Consider the following 27,241-nt stretch of genomic DNA (forward strand, 5'->3'; position numbering starts at 1 on the left):
CACAGAACAAAGTGATGCCAGAAGCCTTCACTTTACATGCTGGACCACACCCTAAGATAGCAATATGTGAACAGCCATCCCATCCATCTCTTAAACTGTTGTCAAAAACCCAGCCTTTCTGATGGTCTAGGATAACTCCCTGCACCATAGTGATGCCAGAGCCTATATTCTGGGTTTCTCATCAACAAAGCGAATATCCTCAGTGAAAAATATCTCCCCTCCAGGATTTTACCGTTGACCATCTTATACTTCATACAAAATCTTTTGCTGGTGATGAAGCTTCAGGACACTTCCTGTATGGCAACACTAGTCATCTGTATTGCTCAGGTGGATTTTGGGCCATTCTTCCACACACACACTCCTCACATGCTGCAGGTCCTGACTGCTTCTATGATCTCTAAGCTTTAGTTCGTTCTATACATTTTCTATTGGATTCAGCTCTGGTAATCAGCTCGGCCATTCTAGCAGATTTGTTTTCTTTCTCTGAATCCAGTTGAGAGTTTCCTTGGCTTTGAGTTTGGGATTATTTTCTTGTGATATGTCTGCCCTCGTTTCATCTTCATCATCCTGGTAGATGGCAGTAGATTTTTACCAAGAATGTCTCAGTATGTTTGTCCATTCATGTATAAAACGTTTGCCAGTGCCATATGATGTAAAAGAGCTTCACTCCGTACTGTTCCCATCTTCACACTTCACTGGTGTCGGTATTTTTTTGGGTGATTTGCCTTTTGGCCTCTGTTAAAAATATATCCCTTAAATATATTTTTCTTCAAATACGTGATGAAAGATGGACTTCAAAATGTAAAAATAAATAGATGTATTTTATATTAGTAAAAAGGGTTGCCAAAATATAAAGTTACAGTTCAGTTACAGAAAAGGAAAAAATAGTATTCTTTTTAGCTTATGTAAAGAGTTCGATAATTAGTCCATACTAAATCAATAGAAATCTTCATCCATCTTTCCTTAGTTCCTGAATAGACAGTGTTGTAGCTGTTCTGTTATGTCACAAGTCAGCTTATGGGATCACCAGTGAGGTCCTCTGAATTAGGCCTCTTCAGACCTTAATCCAGATCGAGCGCTCGGAGAGAAAAGACCAGCATCCATGTGGGCATGATCAATTTCTTCTGTTTATTTAACCAACGTACAGTTTATTTATACCATTTACAGATCAATGTGATTTTGCAAATAAGGCTTTTAGCTGGACTTTACAAGTTGCTCATATGACCTTTAAGTTTTAGCAAAACAAAAATGTAGAGTCGTGCATATGAGATAAGGAGACAAGAAGAACATTTAGAGACAATAATAATCCTTGATCTAGTCTCTTATTCCGAAGGCTCTATGACTATGAACTACCATCAGATATACTTACTAATAACAATAAATCTTTAATGAAGAAATAGAGAAACTATTAACCCTTCTATATCAATTTCCCCCTTTTGTAAATGGTATAACCTTCACTACAGGGTCAGTAGGCGTCCAAACAGGAGCTGCTGGCTCATGGGCCTAGTACCCATGAGGGGTCTTCCTACCACTTCACCCATCCACCCTCAGTGTGGACACCTACTCCCCGTCAGCAGAGGCCATTTGGGGTCCATAGTAAACTACAGAGGGTTCAAAACACTCCCTCTGGGAAAATACAAAAGTGAGTTTGACTTTGTACACAATAAAGCAGATTCAGAAGCCCCTTCATGACTTTATGAGCACACCATGTATTGTTCATTTGTTTTCCGGTCATACCCGAGATACAGCTACCCCGCTCCCTCCTAAAAGTCCTTCTAATAAATGATGATGTACAGCCCTCAATACCCTTCTGATATACTGTCTCATTGTCCTTGGTTAAGTCATGTGTATGTATATAGAAACAGTTATTGTCTTTTCCACAATTTCCAACACCATTGTATTGAAGACTGAACCATAATCCATCATGAGGAATGGGGCCCGAATGAGGAATCTTAGTCTTTATTTTGGCAATTATGCCCTTGTCTGAATTGTATTCCATCCACCACGAGTATCCATCGGGTCGTGTGATATTTAGCTGGAACCAGGGTTTAGTGACCCATCCAACTATAGTCAATGTAGCAGATACATCACGAGGTACATCTTCTCCCAAAAATCTAGATTGAGTCCAGGTTTCATTGTGTATACAGTCTGGTACCAACACCTCCTGTGGTTCCAGAGGTAAGGCTAAATAAGGCATAGTCTTTGAAGAAATAGGACTGTGTGTGCAGATCCAACAGTCTTTTGGCTTTTCTCCTTCCATGTCCTCAGTTCGAGAAATATGGTGGCGAATGAGTTTATTATCCCAGTCCGTAGTTAAAAGTTCGCTCAGTGTCTTTGTTTGGCGCAGCAACCCTGCTACACCTAGCAGGATAATTAGCAAAACTGTCATTCTGCCGGTGGAGTGACCTTTTTACAGTGACTGGCGTGGATCCAGGCGGGTTTTTCCTCAAGTTTCACTGAGGTGGATGTGGTCAGCTGGACTTGGAATGGGCCATCAAAGCGTGGATCTAGGCTCCTTCTCACGTGTCTGCGCACGACCACCCAATCACCTGGATTCAGCTGATGCACATCTGCACTTGCATTGGGATCTGGAATGGATGAAAATACATGTTTATGCACCACATTAAGTCTTTCCTGTAAGGCCTGGACATAGGCTGTCATAGTGCCGTGTTGCATCTGTAACACTTGTGGAAAGTAGAGACCTGTTTTTGGGGCACTACCAAAAAGGACTTCAAAAGGAGACAAGCCTGTCTTTCTATTTGGAGTGTGTCTGACTGAAAAGAGTGCCAGGGATAAGCACTCTACCCAATTCTTTCCTGTCTCTGCCATGGCCTTTTGAATTTTTAGTTTAAGTGTCCCGTTTAATCTCTCTACTTTTCCACTGCTCTGTAGATGATAAGGGGTATGGAATGCCTGCTCTATTCCCAGGGCCTGCATAATGTCCCTCATTATTTCTCCAGTGAAGTGTGTACCCCTGTCACTTTCTATGGCTTCTGGGATGCCATACCGACAGACTAGTTCCTTCATCAGTTTTTCTGCAGTTGTTTTAGCATTTGCACATTTTACTGGATAGGCCTCAACCCATCCTGAGAAGAGATCTACACATACCAGGACGTATTCATACACTCCTACCTTGGGTAGTTGTATGTAGTCTATTTGCAGTCGTTGAAACGGATAGAGCGGTCTGGGTGTTGCTTTCTTAGGGACTTTTACTGTTTTACCTGGGTTGTGTTGTGCGCAGATAATGCAGGATTGTACGTGTTTGGAGGCTACGTAACTGAAGCCAGGAGCGATCCAGAAGGCATTCACCTGGTTACACATGTGACTTTTTGAGGCGTGAGTGGGGCCATGTGTTGCTTGTGCCATCATAGGGAACAGGACCTTGGTAAACACAACCTGTCCTTACTTTCCCATACTCCATTCGAGTTCAGCCCAGCTCCCATTTTCTCCCAGTGTTCCTTCTCTGTTTGGGCAGCCTGATGCTGGAGGGATTTCAGGACATCCAGACTCACTGTGGCTGGGACTTGCTGGCTCCCTGCCACTATCCTCTGATCCCTAGGCCTCTTTGCCGCTGCTTTCGCAGCTGCATCCGCCCTTCTATTGCCCGCTACCTCCAGTGAGTCACCTTTTGTGTGTGCTTTCACCTTAATGATGCCAACCTGGACTGGTAACATTAGTGCCTCCATTAACAGTTTTACCAATTCTGCATTTTTAATAGGCTTACCAGCTGACGTAAGAAAAGCTCTACTTCTCCAGATAGGGCCAAAATCATGACAGATCCCAAATCCATAATTTGAGTCTGAATAAACATTAATTTTCCTACCTGACCCCGCTCTACACGCCTCAATGAGTGCTGTTAGCTCCGCCTCCTGCGCGGACATGTGCGGCGGGAGTGGTTCAGCTCGGATTACCTCATGCGAGGATACTACTGCATATCCAGTGTAGAATCTCCCATCCAGGTGGTATCTGGAGCCATCTACAAAAAACTCAAAATCTGCATTAGTAATAGGTGTATCATAGACATGTGGAAAACCTGCTGTCTCCTGACTCATCAGCTCTATGCAGTCATGCTCGTGCGTCATGTCAAAATATTCATCCTCACTTGCTACCATTGTCACCAATTCCCCCTTTTCTGAATCTACTGGCAAAAGGGTGGCTGGATTCAGAACATTACACCTCTTGAGGGTGACATACTCAGGAATCAGAAGGGCACATTCAAGTCTGAGCTGTCTGGCCATAGACAGGTGTTTTGGTTGGACTTGCACAAGTATAGCATGAATGTCATGCGGGGAGTAAATTGTTAAGGGAAATGTCAATGTGATCTCGCAAGCTTTCCCTAGCAGTACTGCAGCAGCCGCTACAGCACGGACACACGTGGGTGACCCTCTGACAACTGGGTCCAATCGCGCTGAGTAGTAAGCTATTGGTCTTTGTTTGTCACCATGTTGCTGTGTGAGGACGGCTGTCGCATGCCCTCCCTGTTCTGTGCAAAACAAGAAAAATGGTTGATCGTAATTTGGAATACCCAGGGCCGGGGCAGATACAATGAGTAGTTTAAGGGAATGAAAGGAATCAATAGCTTCCTGAGTGAGGTCAAAGGGGTCAGATGACAGACAATCATAGAGGGGTTGCATCATTTGCGAGGCAGACCTTATCCAAGGCCTGCAGTATGACACTAAGCCCAAAAAGGTGCGCAGTTGCCGGTGGGACCTGGGTAAGGAGAGATTTTGGACTGCTTGTTTTCTCTCCTCAGTCAGGTGTCTTGTACCTTCAGAGATACAGTGACCCAAAAATGTTACCTTTTGCTTACAGTATTGTAATTTTTCATGTGAAACTTTGCAACCATTCTCTGCCAGAAAACACAGCAAAGAAATTGTGGCTTCCTTGCAGGACGTCTGGTCTGGACAGCAGAGCAAAAGGTCATCCACGTACTGCAATAGCGTAACCTGTGGATGAGGCGGTTGCCACCGCTCCAGAATTCCTGCCATAGTTGTAGAATAAATGGTAGGTGAATTCATTCCTCCTTGCGGGAGGACTGTCCACATGTACTGTTTCCCCTCATGTGTGAAGGCAAAAAGATACTGACAGTCAGGGTGTAGAGGCACAGAGAAAAATGCATTTGCCAAATCAATTACTGTAAAACATTTGGAGGTCCCTGGGATTTGTGACAGTAATGTATGTGGGTTTGGAACAATTGGTGTTACACTCTCAGTGACAGCATTGACAGCTCTCAAATCATGCACCATTCTGTACGTGTCAGGGGAACCTTTGGGCCCTTTTTTCTTGATTGGATACAAGGGAGTGTTACAGGGGGAGGACCTTTGTACTAGAGCCCCTGCTTCCACGTATTCTCTTATATCTCTGGTCAGGGCCATTGATTTGGCTGGGCTTAAGGGATACTGTTTTAAACAAGGAGGAGTGGAGCCTTCTTTTAATTTTATCATGACTGGGGGAATAGGAAGCCGACCAACATCAGTTTTTCCCTTTGCCCATACAATGTCTGGAACTTGTTGCATTGCTATGTCTTCACTAGTTCTGGTATCGTGTATCACACAGGTAGAAGAAAAGACCGGGTTTATGCCGCGCTGAAAACCACTGATGCGTGTAAATTAAAAGATTTCCTTTTTATTGGATAGTTCCTACGCGTCTCAGAGACATCCGTCTCCTTCCTCAGGAAAAGAAATCATATTACAGCAAGGCCGCTTGGACCTATATATAAGGAGCAAACAGCCATGTATGCATTAAGGACTGCCTGTATGACTCAGAGCTGATGACTCAGAGCCACATGGTAAAAAAAAAAAAAAAAAGAAAAAAAAAAAAGGGGGAGATGGAACGATCGTGAATAACAGAAAAAAGTGTCTGATAGAGCATGATCCCAAGAAACATGGATAATTCCAACAAAGGGAGTACTGAAGAAATAAAAAATAAATAAATAAATGAATGAATAAAGACATGAAAACACTTGTTCCTCGTGTTATTTAATAAAGTCAGGGGGGGAAGAAATGTGAGGGATGTGTTCAAGATGGTGTGCGAACCTATGAAGTATAGGTGAATTTATTAGTGTTTAGTCCTCTACTCTACATGGGGATACAGAGATTTAGAGTGAAAAATCAAAACAATGTGTAAAAAAGTATATATATATATATATTGAACTATATATGGGGATACAGCGATCGTGAGTGAATATCCAGAGGGACGTGAAAAAAATCTTTTTAAATTTATTTATTTATAAATAAAACTATAAAGAATGAGGAACTGCAAGGGCACTGCGATTGAAAATTATTTTGATTAAAAATGTTTATAATGTCCGACAATGACAAAAAGAGCGGGCTCAGTGAGGAAACCACTAAAAAAGAGGGGGTTGGGGACATTTATATAAAAATGACGTCCAGGGATTTTTACTTTCTAATGCTTAGTATGCATTCTATTTTTGAAAAGGAGACATGCTCCGGTAATAAGTGAGTGAGTGGAAAAAAAAAAAGAAAAAAAAAAAAAAAAACTAGGGCACTTGCACAATAGAGGTGATACAAGTTCAAGGAAACGAGGGGTGACACCAGAGTTCACTACAGTGCAAGCCAGATACAATGCGCTTGCGCTAGACAAGCAGACAGGGAGGTTTTGTCAATCTAGCGGCAATGAGTGCAAAGAGTGCAGAGAGACAGCAAAAAAAAAAAAAAAAAGTTTACCAAATGCATGTAGCAGTCATTTGCATGAAGAGTAAGAGTATTAACGAGAGATGGAGGAACATAGGGGACTAATACAGAAACGCAATAGAAATAAATAATAAATGGTAAAACAATAAGACTATACTTATTGTAGATATATATAGGACAGTGTCAATATAAAAGTACATACAATAAAACAGAATAAATGGGTAAAAAGTTTGTTAGCACTAGATATAAAAACAACGGCCAAGCCACTATATAAAACCAGATAAAAGGGTACTTCATAACTGATAGGGGATAAAAACGAATTAATAAAACAAGTCAGTGACCTCATTTAGACCAAAGGGTTTTAATGTATTTAGTTTGTTGATCCAAAAGGTCTCCTTTCTGCTCAGGGTTTCCATTCTATTGGGGGCATTTGGGGCTATCTGCTCTATTGGTGTAATATTAAAAACCATCCCCTTATTGTGTTTCAGAGCGCAATGCTTAGAGAGTCCGTGGAGCATATAGCCTATCTTCACATTGTGCCTATGTGAATTTAGCCTATTGTGGAGGGCCTGACTCGTCCTTCCTACATATTGTTTTCCGCACACACAGTCTACTAAATATATAACAAAGTCCGACTGGCATGTTAAACGACTTCTGATGGGGAAATTTTCTGAGCCCCCCTGAGAGCAGAAAGTGGTCCTTTTGTGGCAAATACTTTTACAACAGAGACAATTTTTGAGACCGCATCTATAGGAGCCAATTATGGTAGCTATTTTTTTCATCAGCAGAGGTGCTTTTAACCTGCTGGGAGCTATAATATTCTTGATGGTCGGCGCCCTTCTAAAAGTAACCCCTGGGCGAGCAGGTAACTATTTTAATATAATAAGAAATTTGTATAATAAAATTTTGGATATTTTTACACTAACTGCCTTGCAAGCTCCATCTTTCTTTCTATGTTTAATGTCTGGAACTTGTTGCATTGCTATGTCTTCACTAGTTCTGGTATCGGACACTCTCGCAGATTTGGACATGTACACCATTGCTGCAATCTTGCACAAGTGTTTGTCAGAGAGGGGACTTGTGACTGTAATACCTTCTGGGGTGTATTGTATGGTAGCCTGGATAGCACTTAACACATCAGCCCCCAGCAAATTCATAGGAGTGTTTTCACTAACAATAAGCTTTGTGAGAATTTCCTGGCTATCTTGTAATCTCAGCTTCATCTGTTTTGTCAAGGGAGTTTCAGACACCAATCCCTCCACCCCGACACACTCCATAGTCTCGTCAGTAATCATATCTGGCTTTATCAGGTTTTTATGTACCACAGTGCCGGCTGCCCCAGTGTCAATTAAAAATTCTGCCTCCTTCCCCCCTGGCATTGTTATGGTCGTAAGTAAGGTGGGACCAGGTCCTGAGGGAACGAAAACAGGGTACACATTTGTCACTGGGTTACCAGTTTCCTAGGTCAGAGGCAAGGGAAGAGGGAGATCAGTTTGCTCACTCTCCTTTTTGGAGTTTTTGCACTGTCTGGCATAATGTCCATTCTGTCCACAATTCCAGCACTGTACGGTCGCTAGGTCACCTGGTGCCCCCCCCCTCTGCTTCCACTGTCTTCCTTGTGCTCTAGCATACATAACTGGTCGCTTGCATTTTGTCAGTTCAACCCCCTTAGCTACTTGCAGAAGGTCTGTTGGGTCCATGTTTCTCCACTCAGGTCTGGCTGTCTGTACTGCTTCTCGTAAAAACTTATTCATACCGTCAATGAATGCATTCACCAATATTTTGATATCAAGATCGTTTCTTGCACTGTATCCCATGTCTGTCCACTTCAGCTGTAACCTCCCAAAGTACGTCTCTATACTCTCCCCTTTTTGCTGTGTCACGTCAGTCATCAGTACAGACTGCTCTGTTTGTTTCTTGGTAGCCCATCCTTTCAATGCCTCACAGTACGTCATTCCAGACCTCTCAGACTGAACATCCATGACCCATGATTGCTCCTTTATCATATCAGTATGCATCTTAATTATGTGTCCCAGCACGTCACCTGCCTTTGCAGTCACCAAACTCTCGAGGTCTGACCAAGTGCATTTATAAGTTACCTGTATTGTCTGTATTTGCCTGTAAAATAGGAAAGGTTGGTTTTCAGGGTCAGGTAACTGTTTCAACATAGCTAGCTGGTCAGAGGGGCTCCAGGGATGATATTCCTGTGTCTGTCTGATTCTTGTGACCTTCCTCGGTCGGGATGTATCTGATTTTTTTGTACTGGTCCCAAGGCGTTCTTTCCTTTCCTCACCGTCAGCTTCCTCCGTAAAACTCAATTCCTTCACTACCTCTGTCTCAGAGTCAGCGTCCTCTGTCATCACATATGACCTGGTTCGAACAGGATTTAGTGCAATCTGCTTAGGGCGAGTAACATTACACGTAGCACAAGTACCCCTCCAGTCTGGGTTTCTCTGACTACAATGTTTACAAGTCCATTCATCTGGTCTGGGTTTCTGCTTATGTGAAGGGGGGGGCGGTAGCAGTCACAATTCCTGCTTTTGGTGCATTAAAACATTCATAATACACCTTATCTCCCGCTGTGGTCTCTTTATATCCACAATGCTGCACCTCTTCAGCCACACGACACCATTTATTTACTTGTTGCTCTACCCTCTTATCTTTTATCCAACCTCTCTTTTCTTCCCTGAATCTGTGCCATTTCTCAACATCCAAACATCCGTACTCTGGCATGTCTGCCTTTTTGAGTATCGGTCTGACATTTTTCACTGCTTCTTTGCCTTCTCTTTCTTGCACTATCTGTTTGGCTGTTTTGGATCCTGCTGGAGCCCCACGCTGCACACTGAACAAGTTGCCCATGGCTTCAACTTATTCCCACACAGCCCACCTTTCTGCAAATGCCCTCTCAGTGTCCCTGAACCTTGTTAACAGGCCACACGTCTCCTGGCAAGTCAGAATGGGCTCTCAAGTGGTAGCAAGAAGGCTCAATCAGCATTCACTCTCACCTGCTACACTTGTAGGGCGTATTGGGAAGGGTTAAAAAACCTCTCTCACCCAATAGACCAGATGACTAAAGCAGGAAGGACCAGGTGTGATAGTCCTCTCACCTGCTAGACCACCTCCATGTAAGTGGGAAGGCCACACGGCTCTCTAACCCACTTCTTCAAACCTGATGTGCAGTTGGGTACTTCATGCTGGTCCTTTCCAAAGTATTCCAGCAACGAACGTAAACTAGAGTTAAACCAATACAATTAACAGAGCTGACTTCTCACAGAGGGCAGAAAATCGCGCAGCTGTTCACTTGACCCCTCCCAACAGAATGTCAGTAGCTCACAGTTTGTTTAGCAAGAGTGTTATCTCAAAAAGAATTCTTTGTCCAGATCCAGATTCAATTTTCCCAAAACATCCCTAATACCCACTGGTATAATACACAATCCTAGCAGAAAATTGAGACTACTTATATACCTTCACAGCACTAATATTCTACTTTGCTATAAAACCTTCATCCCCATTTTGAGGGGAAGAAACACACAATATCTCACTATAAGGACAGATCCCAGGACCACTTGTCCTACTCATTCATTGATTCCAGAAGCATATGTAACAATACACCTTCCAAGGATCAGTTAACCTCACATGCAAATAAAATTATCTAAACCGCTCTTGACACTGATGGGAGAAAAAAAAAAAAAAAAAAATACATATGTCAGGTATCCACTCAAATACTCTATATGGCTATGCCCTGTGATATTTCATAACCGGAACATCTTTTCACAGTCCACAGTATGACCTATAACCATTAGACTTATACATACATATTATTTCACCAAGTCTCTTATCTCAATTACTTGTCACTTTGTTATTCAGAGGCTTCTCATCAATATACAACAACCTATTGCCTGCCTACTTTATCTAGGCATTAATATGAAACCACTTATGAACACAAATCCCTAGACCAGTGTATTGCCCATCAAAGATGCAAAGATGGCCAAAGTAAAACACAAAACACAGCAACACAGCAAATGCAATTATACAGAGACTGTCCCAAATTCCTTGCTATGCACTCTATGCAATCAGTTAATGGACGGACAACAGATTATCTTATTACTCTATATTTCAACTCTCATTCAGACATGCATGAAAAGAAAAAAAAACAATACTCACTGGTGATGCCAGAGTTCTTGAACCGTGTGTACAGCCTTACCCAGAATATTCAGGAAATCAGAGAGAGTGAAATGAAGTGTAAGAATAAAGCTTCTCACCTTGCTGCAGCTGAAATTTCACTGTCTCAAGAGTCCCCAAAACTTCTTCCGAATAGGCTGGTTGGCCACGGCTCCACGTTGGGCACCAAAAACTGTTGTAGCTGTTCTGTTTTGTCACAAGTCAGCTTATGGGATCACCAGTGAGGTCCTCTGAATTAGGCCTCTTCAGACCTTAATCCAGATCGAGCGCTCGGAGAGAAAAGACCAGCATCCATGTGGGCATGATCAATTTCTTCTGTTTATTTAACCAACGTACAGTTTATTTATACCATTTTACAGATCAATGTGATTTTGCAAATAAGGCTTTTAGCTGGACTTTACAAGTTGCTCATATGACCTTTAAGTTTTAGCAAAACAAAAATGTAGAGTCGTGCATATGAGATAAGAAGGAGACAAGAAGAACATTTAGAGACAATAATAATCCTTGATCTAGTCTCTTATTCCGAAGGCTCTATGACTATGAACTACCATCAGATATACTTACTAATAACAATAAATCTTTAATGAAGAAATAGAGAAACTATTAACCCTTCTATATCAACAGCAGGGATGATATGCTGTAGGCCTTGACAGCATGTGTTACTTCATCTTGGGTGGATGGATGAATGGATCCTGGCTCAGCTTCGACATGTGCCATTGTGAGCGAACGACCCCCTCCCACCGTGTCATGTTATATACAACTGTCTCAATCCATATAGGGAGATTTCTCTGAACGCATGTTACACATGATGTAATCCTCTCCTCTGGAAAGTTCCAGATAGCCTATTTAGATTCAATGTCAGCATCATTCTTTATTCAATACAGATACCTTTATTTCAAGTGCTTTTATTAATAAATTCTGCCATCTATAGATCTATTATCTGGATGGTTCTCATTTATTAAATAATATATAATATAATAATATTATATATTATTTAATAAATGAGAACTTTTTACAATTCCCCCATGTGGAGGGAAAATCTACATGAAACCCTCCAAATAAAATTAATACATCATAAAGATAACAGATCTTCTTTCCTTCCTTTGGCGATAGTGGATTAATATCAATGATAATAATAAAAATAATAATAATCAATTTGCATTATTCATGTTGTATGTTCAACAATATAATAATGTGAATTCATGTTATGGTAGGCCGTGACTGATAATCATATAAAATACATATTTATACTTTCCTAAACCTAAAAAGATGCAAAACCGATCCGGTCACCATCTGATGTCCTTTGGGATGATGTCTTCTTATCTCCGATGTAATCTGGCATAAACACAGTCTTTTGAAATAGATCCTTTGATAAAAGATGATTGGTTATCAATTTAATACAGTCCCATATAGCGTTTATCATTGTTAGATCCATAAACTTTATTCTTTATTGCAAAGTCCATATATTTAATCAAAGTCCATAATCAATGTTGATAAACACAGATCATATGTGTAGAAGAATAGCATAGGCCTCTGATATCTGTGCAGTGTAATTTACATTAGTCACCTTTATCCTCTGTGCTGCCTGTTGTCATTCCTGGAACAGGTGATGAGACGTTCTTGGTCAGCATGACAGGGGTTAACTTTAACACTTTCGTATTCTCCTTGGTAACTGTGGTGAGGTCTTAATGCACAGAACATGTCAGGGTTGCAACATTGTCCATCCTGGCATCATAAGATCACCGTCCGGCTGCAGTCCAGAAGTGGTAAGTGTACTGTAATTAACACAGTCTTATTTGAGATGTTACCTTTTGGACTTTTGGATATCAGCTTTTGCAACTTTTTGTGGAATCCCTTTTGACTTTAAAAATTAATAAAAGTCTTTTATCTTTCTGTAATCTTGATTGAAGACTTCATTCCCTAATCTAGATACCAAATATGGTAATGCTACTACCACTAATAAATGTCACAGCATATCATAACTCTAATACTATAATACCGTCATTATTATTATCGTAAAAGTATTAATATAATTGATACTTAGAATGATGAGATAATACTGTATAATGGTATAAATGATAATATTTTCATGTAATACCCTTTATTATCATTGGTGTAATTACCTTTCCAATCCATAGGTGGCAATGTGTTTGACTATAACTAAAATTGAATCCGATATATGAAATAATATAATATGTACCTATAACATGTATCATATTATAAATTTAAAAGGCAACAATGTGGCTTATTTAGTTAGATCATTATAAAATGTTAAACCAAAGCAAATAACCTTTTAGAAAAGACTGGATGATTCCATCAAAACATATTACTCATTATTATTATTGATTAAAAATCTAATATTTTAATATAGGAAGGTAAACCTAGATGTACCTTGATCTTCCATCTTTATTACTCTAATTTATTTGATTTGTCTATTATTTATTAAATAACCTACTATATAAGAAAATGTGTAACTATAACCAATATTTCATCCTTATTGTGTTAAAATACTAATGTAAGAATAATGTATTACTAGGAAGTAAATTAATTAATATATCAATGAATAAAGTGTTCTTTTTTCCAAAAATTGAGACTTTTCCTTTTAATGTGATTCATATTTAATAAAGTAATATTCTAATATTAGATATTACTTAACTAAATATTAAAGTGTTTTCTCAATTGAGATATTACAAATTAAAAGGAAAAATAAAAATTGTAGAATTAAAATTTTGATTACAAATTTAAATATTGAATAAAAATAATTAAAATAAAAATTAGGAATAAAGAATAAAAAGGAAAAATGAAAATCGGAAGAAAAATAAGGCCTTCTATGTATATGACACTTATGTCCTTAATGACACATAACCTTAATATTACCAGTATCTTATATGATTTCCATACCTGTCATATCATTAACCTATAGAAATAATTTATTCATGTAACATTGAATACTCTTCTTTAGTATATAAATGCAGTGTGATTACCATACTTCCATTTTTTATTTTATTCCCAATAATTTTTCTTTGTACTTGATTAATGTTGATTATTAAAACTTTGTGTAGACAGTCACGTATATTAATCAAATATAAATATGTAATTAGGACCAATCCTTTTTCTTTTAATATCATGAAATATGATGTTATGAAAAAATTAATATATCAAGATTAAATTTAAATTAAATTGTGTTGTATATCTTCAAGACCATATTTGAAAAGAAAATGATTACCAATCTGTGTATCAGTAAAATAAGTAACACAAACTGTATAAAAGTCAAGACATTAAAAAAATACTTATTCTAGAATGTGATTCTTCAGAGTAAACCTTTGATATGAGTCCTAACACATCTATACTAAAGAAATATGTCTATGAATAAGATATATTCTGTATAAATTTCTTCCTTATTAATACTTATGTAGGCTAAACTTATTTTATTCTAAATAATATATACATTCAGTGCCTACAAGTAGTATTCAACCCCCTGCAGATTTAGCAGGTTTGATAAGATGCAAATAGGTTAGAGCCTGCAAACTTCAAACAAGAGCAGGATTTATGAACAGATGCATAAATCTTACAAACCAACAAGTTATGTTGCTCAGTTAAATTTTAATAAATTTTCAACATAAAAGTGTGGGTCAATTATTATTCAACCCCTAGGTTTAATATTTTGTGGAATAATCCTTGTTTGCAATTACAGCTAATAATCGTCTTTTATAAGACCTGATCAGGCTGGCACAGGTCTCTGGAGTTATCTTGGCCCACTCCTCCATGCAGATCTTCTCCAAGTTATCTAGGTTCTTTGGGTGTCTCATGTGGACTTTAATCTTGAGCTCCTTCCACAAGTTTTCAATTGGGTTAAGGTCAGGAGACTGACTAGGTGTGACGGGGGTGTACAACAGAGCAAAGGATGGACGAGGCCGAGGGACGATCCAACAGGTTTATTCACAAGAACACTGGAACAGCACACGATAAGTCCACGTAAAACAGATTCGGGGGCCCTTCCCGACAATCCTCGGACCGGATAACAAAGCAATCGTCCTTACAGTAGTCCAAAGAGTTCCACACAATCCCACGGGCCGCCACACAGGCCTAGCTCCATCCGTGTCCACAGCCACCCAGGCTGGGGCTCCTGCTCTCTTCAAGTTTCAGCTCACTCTGAAGTTACAAAAAGGGAAATGCATTGTCTGGGCTGCTTGACCAGCCCACCATGTTTGTTCAGGGGGTAGGGGTCACACATCCTATCATCAATGGTTTGGTCCATCACAGGGCTCCAATATGTCTGCCAGCCACAGTAGATTAAGGGATCCCCTGCTGTAAAGAACAATGACTATTCCTTCACTGGCCAATGCAATTACAGATTAGATACATAACTCTGGAAAGAAGAGGACAGGCTATTTACATAATCACATTAGATGCCAAGACTACAATTGTATGAGAGAGACACATTGAGACCAGTAGCTCCCCCAAGGAAATACATGAATTACAACTAATACAACCAGGGAAATATACATATCATGACATAGTATCACAGCATATACAGTGAGAGGGTAAATTACATCTTCACACTAGGCCACTGCAACACCTTGATTTTTTCCCTCTTGAACCAGGCCTTGGTTTTCTTGGCTGTGTGCTTTGGGTCGTTGTGTTGTTGGAAGATGAAATGACGACCCATCTTAAGATCCTTGATGGAGGAGCGGAGGTTCTTGGCCAAAATCTCCAGGTAGGCCGTGCTATCCATCTACCCATGGATGCGGACCAGATGGCCAGGCCCCTTGGCTGAGAAACTGCCCCACAGCATAATGCTGCCACCACCATGCTTGACTGTAGGGATGGTATTCTTGGGGTCGTATGCAGTGCCATCCAGTCTCCAAACGTCACGTGTGTGGTTGGCACCAAAGATCTCGATCTTGGTCTCATCAGACCAGAGAACCTTGAACCAGTCTGTCTCAGAGTCCTCCAAGTGATCATGAGCAAACTGTAGATGAGCCTTGACATGACGCTTTGAAAGTAAAGGTACCTTACGGGCTCGTCTGGAACGGAGACCATTGCGGTGGAGTACGTTACTTATGGTATTGACTGAAACCAATGTCCCCACTGCCATGAGATCTTCCCGGAGCTCCTTCCTTGTTGTCCTTGGGTTAGCCTTGACTCTTTGGACAAGCCTGGCCTCGGCACGGGTGGAAACTTTCAAAGGCTGTCCAGGCCATGGAAGGCTAACAGTAGTTCCATAAGCCTTCCACTTCCGGATGGTGCTCCCAACAGTAGAGACAGGTAGGCCCAACTCCTTGGAAAGGGATTTGTACCCCTTGCCAGCCTTGTGACCGTCCACGATCTTGTCTCTGATGGCCTTGGAATGCTCCTTTTGTCTTTCCCATGTTGACCAAGTATGAGTGCTGTTCACAAGTTTGGGGAGGGTCTTAATTAGTCAGAAAAGGCTGGAAAAAGAGATAATTAATCCAAATATGTGAAGCTCATTGTTCTTTGTGCCTGAAATACTTCTTAATACTTTAGGGGAACCAAACAGAATTCTTGTGGTTTGAGGGGTTGAATAATAAATGACCCTCCTGAATAAACTTTTCACAATTTAAAAAAAAAAAAAAAGAAATAACATTCTTTTTTGCTGCAGTGCATTTCACACTTCCAGGCTGATCTACAGTCCAAATGTCACAATGCCAAGTTAATTCCGAATGTGTAAACCTGCTAAATCTGCAGGGGGTTGAATACTACTTGTTGGCACTGTATATATATATATATATATATATATATATATTATTACCTCAAAGTTAAAAAAATGTTCCATTTTTTTTCTTTCTTTTTGAAGCTCCAAAAACTTCTCTGGATAGAATTTCAGTCAACAGCTGTTCAGTCAATTAAACTGCCTCACCTGTAGATACAGGATTCTCCACATAAAAGACATTGACAAACACATATCCCCTTTTGATTTTCAATTTTTCTATGCGCATTTCAAAAATATGATACTAATTTGAAGTACTTCTTGAAATATACAAATAATTACATTTTATTTATCCCATATACTAACAGGTACCTTTGATAGTCACACACTGTATGTTTGGCCTAGGACAAGACAGTCACTTTTATTTTTATTAGCTCAGTATTTAAAGTCACATGCTTTTGGTTAAATACAAAAAACATTCCAACAAGGCGAGCAAATGTAAGCATTCCACTCCAAAAACCTCAGATTACACATATTAGTTACATTCCAAAATATCACTAAAGAAGATATATGTATTCATATTCCTAAAAGAAAAATGTTAAAACCAAATGATCTTCCTCCTGAGAAAATAACAATAATTATTTAACATGCTTTCTCGATTAGCCTTACACAATATAAGATATATATTACCTGTTTGAGGATAAGAATAAATTTATAAATAAAAATGTAATACTTCATCAATCTGCTTTACTGAAAAATTCTGAGGGAAATAAAAGAATACAATTATTATCATATTTATAATAAAAATGAAACACTTAAAATAAGTAATACTTTTCTTATTATTTAATTTTAAATATTATTATTCATATACAGAGATCAAATTATTAATTTATAAAATTAAACTATCATTTAACTAAATGAAAATATAACTTTGATTTTACTATCACTACTTTTAAATATATAATATGCTATATGAACATATTATATATAATTATATATATATATATATATATATATATATATATATATATATATATATATATATATATATATTCACCTACACACACATATATATATATATATATATATATATATATATATATATATATATATATATATATATATAATATAAAAACATGTAATGCATATATTCACTGTATATGAATAATTATGAATATCAAAATACAAATCACCATATTTTATTAATTCATAAATCCCCTTCTACCCAAACTGAAGACCAACCTTTTTTCTTCAAAGATCCGATCTATTAAGACCATTTTGGGATTTTTGAAAAAATCTTGTAACCCAACTGTTTCCTTTAAATGAGAAAGAATGTCTCGAGGACGCACCAGCTTTCCCTGGGTGTCAAGTTCCCTGGAAGACATTCTTCTCAATAGTGACAAGGGGAGAGGATTTGCACAAGACATCTCAGGAGAATCCATCACCTGTTTTTGTCTTTCAAAGCTTTTAAAAATAATTTGTCTGAGATCATCAGTATCAGATCTTGTGACAATTTTCTTCTTCATTGGAGACAATGAAAGAGGGTTTTTTTTCTGTGAAAAAGGATTTTTAGATAATTGTGGATTGTATGATTTGTAATCTACATGCAATTTCCTACGAATTTCATAAATATTGTCACAGGAATATTTGGATCTGGGAGACAATGTTGGTTTGTCATAAAATTTCACCTTTTTTGGGTTTGGTTTTACGGCATTAATTAATTTTTGTTTTGATTGAATTTGGTGATTTCTAACAAAATCGATAAATTGCGCACAATCGAATAGGTTCTTTTTCTTTAATGCAATAGTACAGGTTGTATCATCAAGGAAATTAAATTTCCTTATGAATGTGTAAATTAAAGAATGTAATCTGACATTTGGAATGACTGCCCTATATAAACGTTCAAAAACGGACATAAATGAGAACGTACTTTCATTCTGTTCAATTTGTAATTCCTTCAACATCTCATAATTTGGACTAGCTTCATGTCTTTCACAAAAGATAAGATTTTTCAATCTAGTGATGTCATCATTTGGACAATCAAATGTCTCATTGTCAGAAGACATTTTTTTAATGCCAGCTGTCTGAAATTTTTTTGTGGTATCCACATATGGAATATCTGAGTTTTCTCACTATTGGTTAAATTGAACTTTTCAACAAAACTTTCAAATATTTCTGAATTTCTGCACACATGTATCTTGGGATCATATGCAGGAATTAATTTGCATATATCTAAAAGATTTTTTCTAAGTTTAATTCCTAACTTAGTCTGTTCTATTTTTAGAAACTGACCATCGCCATTTTCTCTGACTCCCCTCTGCACGTCTCCTACTCTGGCTGCTCCCCCTTCTGGCTCCTCTTTGTCATTTCCTTCTCAGATTCCACCCCCTTTTGGCTTCTCTATGTAATTTTCTGCTTCTTTTCCGGTGTCCTCAAGGTCACCTTCAATAGACAGCACATGTCTGCGGCCATCTTGATTACAGTCAAAATCATTTTCTGAATATTCAGGTTGTTCGTTTCCACCATCTTTAAATTTTTCTAACACTAACTTGTGAAATTCATGGACTAAATGACAGACATTCCTGATTTTCTATTTGTCTCTATTAAAAGACATTGCACATTCTACACTTGAATTCTCAAGTTCACATTTCCCATAAAGGCTTACCCAGAGCTTCTCTACATTAGAAATATCTGAGTATGTGAACTGTAATTTACTTTGATTAGAGTAAGAAGAGATAAAATCCATTTTCTTACCTGGAATGACCCAACCGTGAATGGACGATCCCCCTGAGACTGGATTCACCTCGTTCAGCACGTCCAATACTTTATGGACCGACTTATTCTTTATACTTCAAAGACACATCAAAGGATGATCTTCTGTGGCTTTGCAAACTCTTCAAAGTTCATTTAAAAACATTCATGCGACTTGAAACTTATCCGTATTTTTTTAGGTCCTGCGTGATTTTTATAAATTGTCAATTCCTGATACTTTGCAAGAGATATCCATTACTGCTGTCCCCCGTTGTGCAACGTGAAGGAATAAGTACAAAAAATAAGAAAAAAATCAAGAATGACTGGCTCACCAAATGTTAAAAATATATCCCTTAAATATATTTTTCTTCAAATACGTGATAAGGCGCATGAAAAATGGACTTCAAAATGTAAAAATAAATAGATGTATTTTATATTAGTAAAAAGGGTTGCCAAAATATAAAGTTACAGTTCATTTACAGAAAAGGAAAAAATAGTATTCTTTGTTAGCTTACGTAAAGAGTTCGATAATTAGCCCATACTAAATCAATAGAAATCTTCATCCATCTTTCCTTAGTTCCTGAATGGACGGCAAGGATGATATGCTGTAGGCCTTGACAGCATGTGTTACTTCATCTTGGGTGGATGGATGAATGGATCCTGGCTCAGCTTCGACATGTGCAAGTGTGAGCGAGCGACCCCCTCCCACCGTGTCATTTGATATACAACTGTCCCAATCCATATAGGGATATTCTTCTGAACGCATGTTATACATGATGTAATCCTCTCCTCTGGAAAGTTCCAGATAGCCTATTTATATTCAATGTCAGCATCTATCTTTATTCAATACAGATACCTTTATTTCAAGTGATTTTATCGATAGATTCTGCCTTCTATAGATCTATTATCTGGATGTCTTATATTATAAATTATTTAATAAATGAGAACTTTTTACAGCCTCCAAACATGGTGTGTATTGTGACCTCCAAAGAATTCAATGTTGGTCTCTTCTAACTAGACTATATTTTCCCAGGCTTGTCTAAATATTATGAGCAAACTTTAAAAGCTCTTGAACCTGCCTTTTGCTCAGCAATGTAGTCTTGTGTGGTGATTGTGCATACAGGCAATGGAGGGGGAGTGCATACAGGCCATGGAGAGGGAGTGCATACAGGCCATGAATGGAGAGCATATAGACCATGGAGTGGGAGTGCATACAGACCATGGAGGGGGAGCGAATACAGACCATGGAGGGGGCGCGCTTACAGGCCATGGAGGAGGGAGTGCATACAGGCCATGGAGGGTGAGTGCACACAGGGCATGGCGGGGGAGTGCATAGAGGCCACGGAGGGTTAGCGCATACAGGCCACAGAGGGTTAGCGCATACAGGCCACAGAGGGTTAGCGCATACAGGCCACAGAGGGGGAGCGCATAAAGGCCATGGAAGGGGAGTGTATACAGGCCATGGAGGGGGAGCACATTACTTATCGTTTTCTGTGAAACAATTGTACCTGCTGATTGCAGGTCTTTCTGTAGCTCACCACAGGTGTCCTTGGCTTTTGGACAACTCTTCTGATTATTTTTACTCTTCTCTCTGAAACTTTGTGGGAAGCACCTGGTTGTGGATGGTTAATGGTGAAATGATGTTCTTTCCATTTCTGAATTCTGGCCCCAGATGGCCTTACTGGAACCTTCAGTAGTTAGAATTTCTGCTGGAACCAATGTCATCAATATGTTTTGCAACAATAAGGTTGTGAAGGTCATGAGTCAGCTGACTCGTTTTACCCACCATGAGATGTTTTGTTGTGTGACATCTTGCTAATGAGACATCGGCCATCAGTTGAACCAGCTGATATTATTTTTCATGAAGTGGCAGGATTACTTCTAGTTACTGATACATTTAGCTGGTGTCAGGACTTTCCAGGGCTTCTTGCATTTCTCTTCCTTACTGTGTTCAATACTTTTTCCTCTGTCATTTCTCATTATTAAAAATAGCATAAATTAATGGACATCTCTGGTGTGATTTATTTGCCTGTGAGAATTGGATGGGTTGTTACTGACATCTGGTGAGAGATTCTTGTCAAAAGCAGCTTTAGAAATATATTCATTTAGAAAATTGATGACGTTCAATACTTATTACAATAACCCGCACACCTTTTGCATTGAACTTGAATGTAGAAGTGTACAAATTGGCTATGTGGCCAATATACAGACCTATACATATAAAATTGTGGGGGTCTTATATTTTTTCTTTTGTTAATGTACATATTGGGGAGTGGCCCCCTTCAGGGCTCAGCACCATTATTAACCATCTTTCTTACACAAGGTTTTAAGTTCACGCTCTGCCTGGTTCACTTCTGGCTCCTCATTCAGGTCAGGCCTGGTTTTGCACTTGGAGAGGTCGTACATTAGTGTTTAGGGATTGTGCATATTTCGTCGCACCTTAACGTGGTCGGAGGCTTTTATGCTGTTTGATCAAAAATCACTAAGTGCTTTATGTTTTTAATGGTTACATCAATATTTCATGTATTAATTCATTGTGGTGTTCTGCCATGCCGAGTATGTGTGCTAATTCACCGCAGTGCGCTGCCATGCTGAGTATGTGTGTTCATTGATTGCGTGTGAGTGACTGATAGTGGGGCAGGTCAGACGTTTGGATGATGATGATGACGACAACTTTGGCGATTGAGAGCTTGACTCAACAGATAATTGTGGTAGATGATATTGGGTGTATAAAATCTCTCATGCTGATTTTCTCATCTTGCAGTCATTGAGGAAGGTAACTGGCTGTCTCTGGATCAGGACATCCCTCGGCCCGGAATGGGATTTGATGCTGTCATTTGCCTGGGGAATTCCTTTGCACATCTGCCAGATTTTAAAGGTAACTCTGCCCTCCCTGCACACACACAATGCTTACATCCAGTGTACAGAGCTGGTGATGGTCTTCTTCGGGTTCAACCATGTGACAGATGAACACTGACTGCTATACAGTGCTTATATTCGCTGCCTGACCGTGCATCTCCTGACCTACACCATTTATGACCTGAAACCTTATCCTGAACTGTGCACACCTGCTGGTTCACTATGTGCATGCGCTGCTGCACTAAACAAGCATAACTCCCAACTTTGGAGAAACCGAAAGAGGGACAAATTATGTGGCACATGTGTGTCACCCAGGGCTATGGGGTACTCGGGCCGTTTATGTACGGGGATGCTGTGTCATGGTTGTCTAATGGCCGATTCCTGGTTCTGTGACCCTGGGGGTCGCTTTTTAAAGGGGATTATATACAGGGGATTAAAGATTTATATCGTGACACCACTTGCCGGTTGCAGTTATGGTGATGGAACCGCCGCTGCACAGTCTGTTGCCACTGGAGCTGATGGTGATGGCAGCTTTGATGGTAGGCCCTCCTCAAGTAGGGCCAGGCCCCAGGGAGTGAATGGTAGGATCTGGCGCAAAAAGAAGGGAGACCACACGATGGGGATTCAGCGCAACTTCTGTTTTTACTCGCGGTGGTGTTGAGCTGAGGCACTGAGAACAGCTGGTTCAGACCCCTGGTCCCTTTTGTCCCAGTTCCGGTGTGGTGACCTGGTAGTCTTTTTCCCCGGCACCTTTCACTGGTTGGTGGGACCCCATAGCTTGGAGCGTTTGTGGGTCCCTTACTGTCTGTTGGAAGTCTCCCGTCCATAAAGTGGGCAGTGCGAACCCTGTAGGGTCGGTGTTCTCTTCTGGTCCGTGGCTCAATCTTTAGTGCTGGTGCCCCTGGATTCTTGAGTCAGTGGGATCCGTGAAGGTCCCCTCACTGTGCAGGTATTTGTCAGGCTGCCTGAAGCTGTCGCCTGACTTAGGGCCCTGTGCCCCGTCGGTGCTCTGATTCCAGGGGTACCTGGATGTACTCTCCCTGGCAACCACTCTCCTACGCCACCTAGGTCACTGCTACACAACCCTGTCTGGAGACATGTCTGTCCCCTTTGACTGTCACTACTGGACTCCCTACTCTCTACTCTCTGAGTGTCTGTCCCCTTCCCCCTGGTTGTCGGCTAGTGGACTGGACTGGCTCCACCTCTGGGTGCCTTCCATTGGGTCATCGACTAGTCAGTCATCTCTATTTGGGAGTGGGAAACTGGGGATGTTATGTGTTTAGGTGGTACCGGCATTGCTCTTCCAGGTCCCTGGGGGTAGGCCCTGCATCTTTGTCAGGATGCAGTACCTAGTAGTGTCCTGAGGGGTTCAGGGGCACTACACATGTACTGCACCCCAGTGGATTTCTTGAGGGGCGGTGACAGTGATGAACATTCAGCAGATGCCTAAGACTACAGGACACTGATCTAAATCTGGGACTTTCCTGCTGATTCCAGGATTGTTGGTAGAAGAAATTAGTGATTGATTCACAGGACTCCAGTCCACGTCCATGGTCCCTGGTGGCTGGACAGGAAACTGCATTTGTCTTCTCTTCCACCGGCCGGACAGAGGTCACAAATCTGTTACCTTCCAGCTTCCCCGGTGGTTGAAAACAGGCTGTGAATCTCTCCCACTCTGGCATCCCTGGCAACTGGAAAGAGGCCGTGAATCTCTCCCCTTCCACCCCTTCCGGTGTCCCCGGTGTCTGGTTTGAGACTGTGACTGTCTCACCTTTCGGTGTCCCTGGTGGCTGGAAAGAGGCCGTGAATCTCTCCCCTTCTGGCGTCCCTGGTTGCTGGAAAGAGGCCATGAATCTCTTTCCCCCTTTCTGATATCCCCGACGGCTGGTTGGAGACCATGGATCTCTCCACTCTCTGTGCCCAAAGCAGCTGGACGGAGGTCGTCAATTTCTCACCTTCCGGCGTTCGTGGTGGCTGGATGGAGGCCATGAATCTCTCACCTTCCAGTGTTCCTGGCGGTTGGATGAAGGCCGTGAATCTCTTACCTTCCGGCGTTCCTGGCGGTTGGATGGAGACCGTGAATCTCTCACCTTTTGGTGTCCCCAGCAGCTGGACGGGGACCGTGCATCTCTTACCTTCTAGCATCCTCTGTGGCTTTTGATTTTCCAGGGTTGCTGCAGTCCGGCTCATCTCTAGTTGGCACCTGGGGATTTATTTTTTGTTCATCATTCATAGTCTTAGCAGCCAGAATATTCTCATCCTTATGTAGCGTCATTACATGACTTTGTTGCTTTTCCATGTCTGTAAAGCCATGTTGACATGCTGCATAAATCCTGTGTTTTGTTTTCTGCAGGTGTCCTCACCAATCTACACAATAACAATCCTCTCTGATTATTGATTTTTTTCTGTCTTTTTCCCCTTATTTGATGCCTTTTTGGAGCAGATGTGAAGTTGTGTTTTGTATAATACAGAAAAAGATGATTTTGGGTACTCACCATAAAATCTCTTTCTCGTAGCCTTCATTGGGGGACACAGAAAACCATGGGTGTATGCTGCTGGCTCTAGGAGGCTGACACTATGCTATAGAAAAAGTTGGCTCCTCCCCAGCAGTATACACCCACTGACCGGAGCTGAGGTGATCAGTTAGTGTAAAACCAGTAGGAGGAGAACCTGAATCCAGGAACAGACCGGAAAGTATTAAGAAAAAGACAGGTGTTGTGTCCCCCAATGAAGGCTCTGAGAAAGAGATTTTACGGTGAGTACCCAAAATCTTCTTTTCTCTATTGCATCATTGGGGGACAAATGAAACCATGGGATGTCCTAAAGCAGTCCCCAAGGATGGGAAGAGGACTCAAAAACAGGATTAGCAGGGACGAGATTCCGTGACCAGAACCTGTCGCTAGACACTGTAAAGAACTGCTTCCTGGCTAGGAGTGGACTGTTGGTGAAAAAGGGTAAGAAGATGGGCACCGTGAATACCCTGAAAAGTAATTTGTTAGGTAAGTAAAAAACAGCTGAGCGACTGAAGAGAGATGCCCAGTGGCTAAGCCTGGGGGGACTCTAAATTTAGGGTAAGAGAGTCAGAGTACTAGAGAAAGTAGTGAACCACTATTGGATTACGCATCCGAAGATGATAAATCCTAGAAGAAGGAGTAGGAGAACCAGGGAAAATGCTCTATCTCCTGTGGAATATGCGCCCAAAGAAGCTGAGAATCTAAGGAGACTGTCGACAACAGGTCGAGGCCAAGATAAGCGGACTAACTAGCCATGGTACTTTATTTGAGAGCGTGTAAGAATGAAGGAAGAGCTAGGGTGCCGGACAAATGGAGGCCAACAGAGCCGTGGCTATTTGCTGCTGCAGAGTGACTAAAAGGGAAACCAACTGCATTAGAAGGTAGAGGAAAGGTGGGTTGAGAGAAGAGTCTAGATACCCAAGAAGTGAGTAATGAAGACTCTGCCATAGGGGGACTTGACCTGTCCATCCCACAGAATTAGAGGGTAGTGATCTTACCCTAGTGGACAGGGGAACAGCCTGCAGGCAGGGTAAGGAAACAGGAGATAATTCCCCTGTGTTTAGAAGAGGACAGGAACATCTGAGACGTCCGCTGGAAAATGAGTGGTTTATGGAACCTAAGTAAAGCCAAATACCTGCTTCCACTATGAGGTGATAGAAGGAGAAAGGAGTGGGCATCTATGATGGCGTGTCACTGGGAGATCCCGTACTCTGGATGTGAAGGTGCTAGATAGGTACTAGATAGCTGAAAAGGTGTGGGAGCTTGAATCTTGGGGAGATGCGGCTCAAATGAGGGGACATCGAAGTGAGCTTTGAGAAAGAGAACCCACTATGGAGGAAAAAGAACCTATGACTGAAAATGATCACGTGACCTGGGCTGTAAGACCCAGATTAGGAGAAGATAACCCATCTAAAAGGGACTCGAAGAAGGGCCTATATCGCTGATATAAATGCTATCCAACCAGAGGAGCGACACCTATCTTGGAAAAGGTAGCAGGCTAACTGGAAAACTGTTGAGAAAACAGGGCTTGACGTCAAATCCAGAAGTGGCGGCGAAGAGGAAAAAATGCCTGAGAATATGTTAGGTTAAATGATCTTGCAGAGACTCCACTTGAGAAGCGCAGGTATACACGAGTACGTCTGAGCCCAAGTGGTGGGAACTGCTCGTAGAATATGGCAGGGTGGAGAATTAGGCGACCTGCAAGTTAAATCTAGAATAGCTATAAGTGACGTAGTGGGAGGCAGACCAGGGACAGGGGCGATGAGAACATTTAACGGCCTGATACTCAATGAGGTCATGTCCATGATGCTAGAGAAAACCGGCAAGCCGGAAATGGACCACTCGCAGTGGTGTTGAGTGTCGAAGATGAGAGAGAATCAGGTTAACATCGGAAATACTGAGTCGCGTGTACATTCGAGGCTCCCCGAAGAATTCTGCTGCGGAGAGAGGACAGACAGAACAGCTTTGTAGCTTCAGTTGGCCCGGACAGATGGAAAGGAATGAGCCTAATGACTGAGCCATTAGGAAACTGCAATTCCGTTGGTGAAACTGGTCCTCCATAGTATCGATGCTTATCGGAAGATCTTGTGCCTAGTTCTTAATAGCCCAGAACCGGTTCCGAGAGGGAGAAAATAGTTGGTGCTTCATCCGTTGTCTGTGAAGGGACTGGAGAAAATCTGATCTCTGTCTGGAAGAGAGGAAATGTAATTATCAACCTATGGACTTAAACACATACATGCCCCAAACCTTAGTAAAGGGCGCGGCATGAGGATACCAGGAGAAGTACTATGAACCACCGATGGAAGGTGGCAGGAAGTGAAGCAGACCACATACTGGCTAGAGGGCAGTGCCTTACCTTGTGAGTAACTTACACATTTGAGTGACTAAATGGCTGCTGTTGCCGGAAATGAAGCAGACAACTTAATGGTTAGAGAACAGAACCTTACCTCATGATCCTGTTAGACGTGTGGTGCCATACCCAGGTCACTGGGAAGTGACTAAATGACTGCTACTGCAGGAAGTGAATCACACAAGTTGTTGGTCAGAGGACAGTGCCTTACATTAACGTTTTGATTACGATAGACGTGTTCTGGCACCCTCAATCTGTGCTT

The 27,241-nt window shown here is 40.9% G+C and overlaps 1 protein-coding gene across 1 annotated transcript in view; it reads left to right on the forward strand.

The window, feature by feature from the left end:
• GNMT (glycine N-methyltransferase) overlaps positions 1-27,241 on the forward strand; it is a 112,682-nt gene that overhangs the window by 71,531 nt on the left and 13,910 nt on the right. Inside the window, exon 3 of the mRNA XM_075337900.1 lies at positions 22,022-22,135. Within this exon, the coding sequence (XP_075194015.1) occupies positions 22,022-22,135 (114 nt within the window). The remainder of the gene's footprint in view (positions 1-22,021; positions 22,136-27,241) is intronic.

The sequence above is a fragment of the Anomaloglossus baeobatrachus genome, chromosome 3, assembly GCF_048569485.1.
Source record: "Anomaloglossus baeobatrachus isolate aAnoBae1 chromosome 3, aAnoBae1.hap1, whole genome shotgun sequence".
Lineage (NCBI taxonomy): Eukaryota > Metazoa > Chordata > Amphibia > Anura > Aromobatidae > Anomaloglossus > Anomaloglossus baeobatrachus.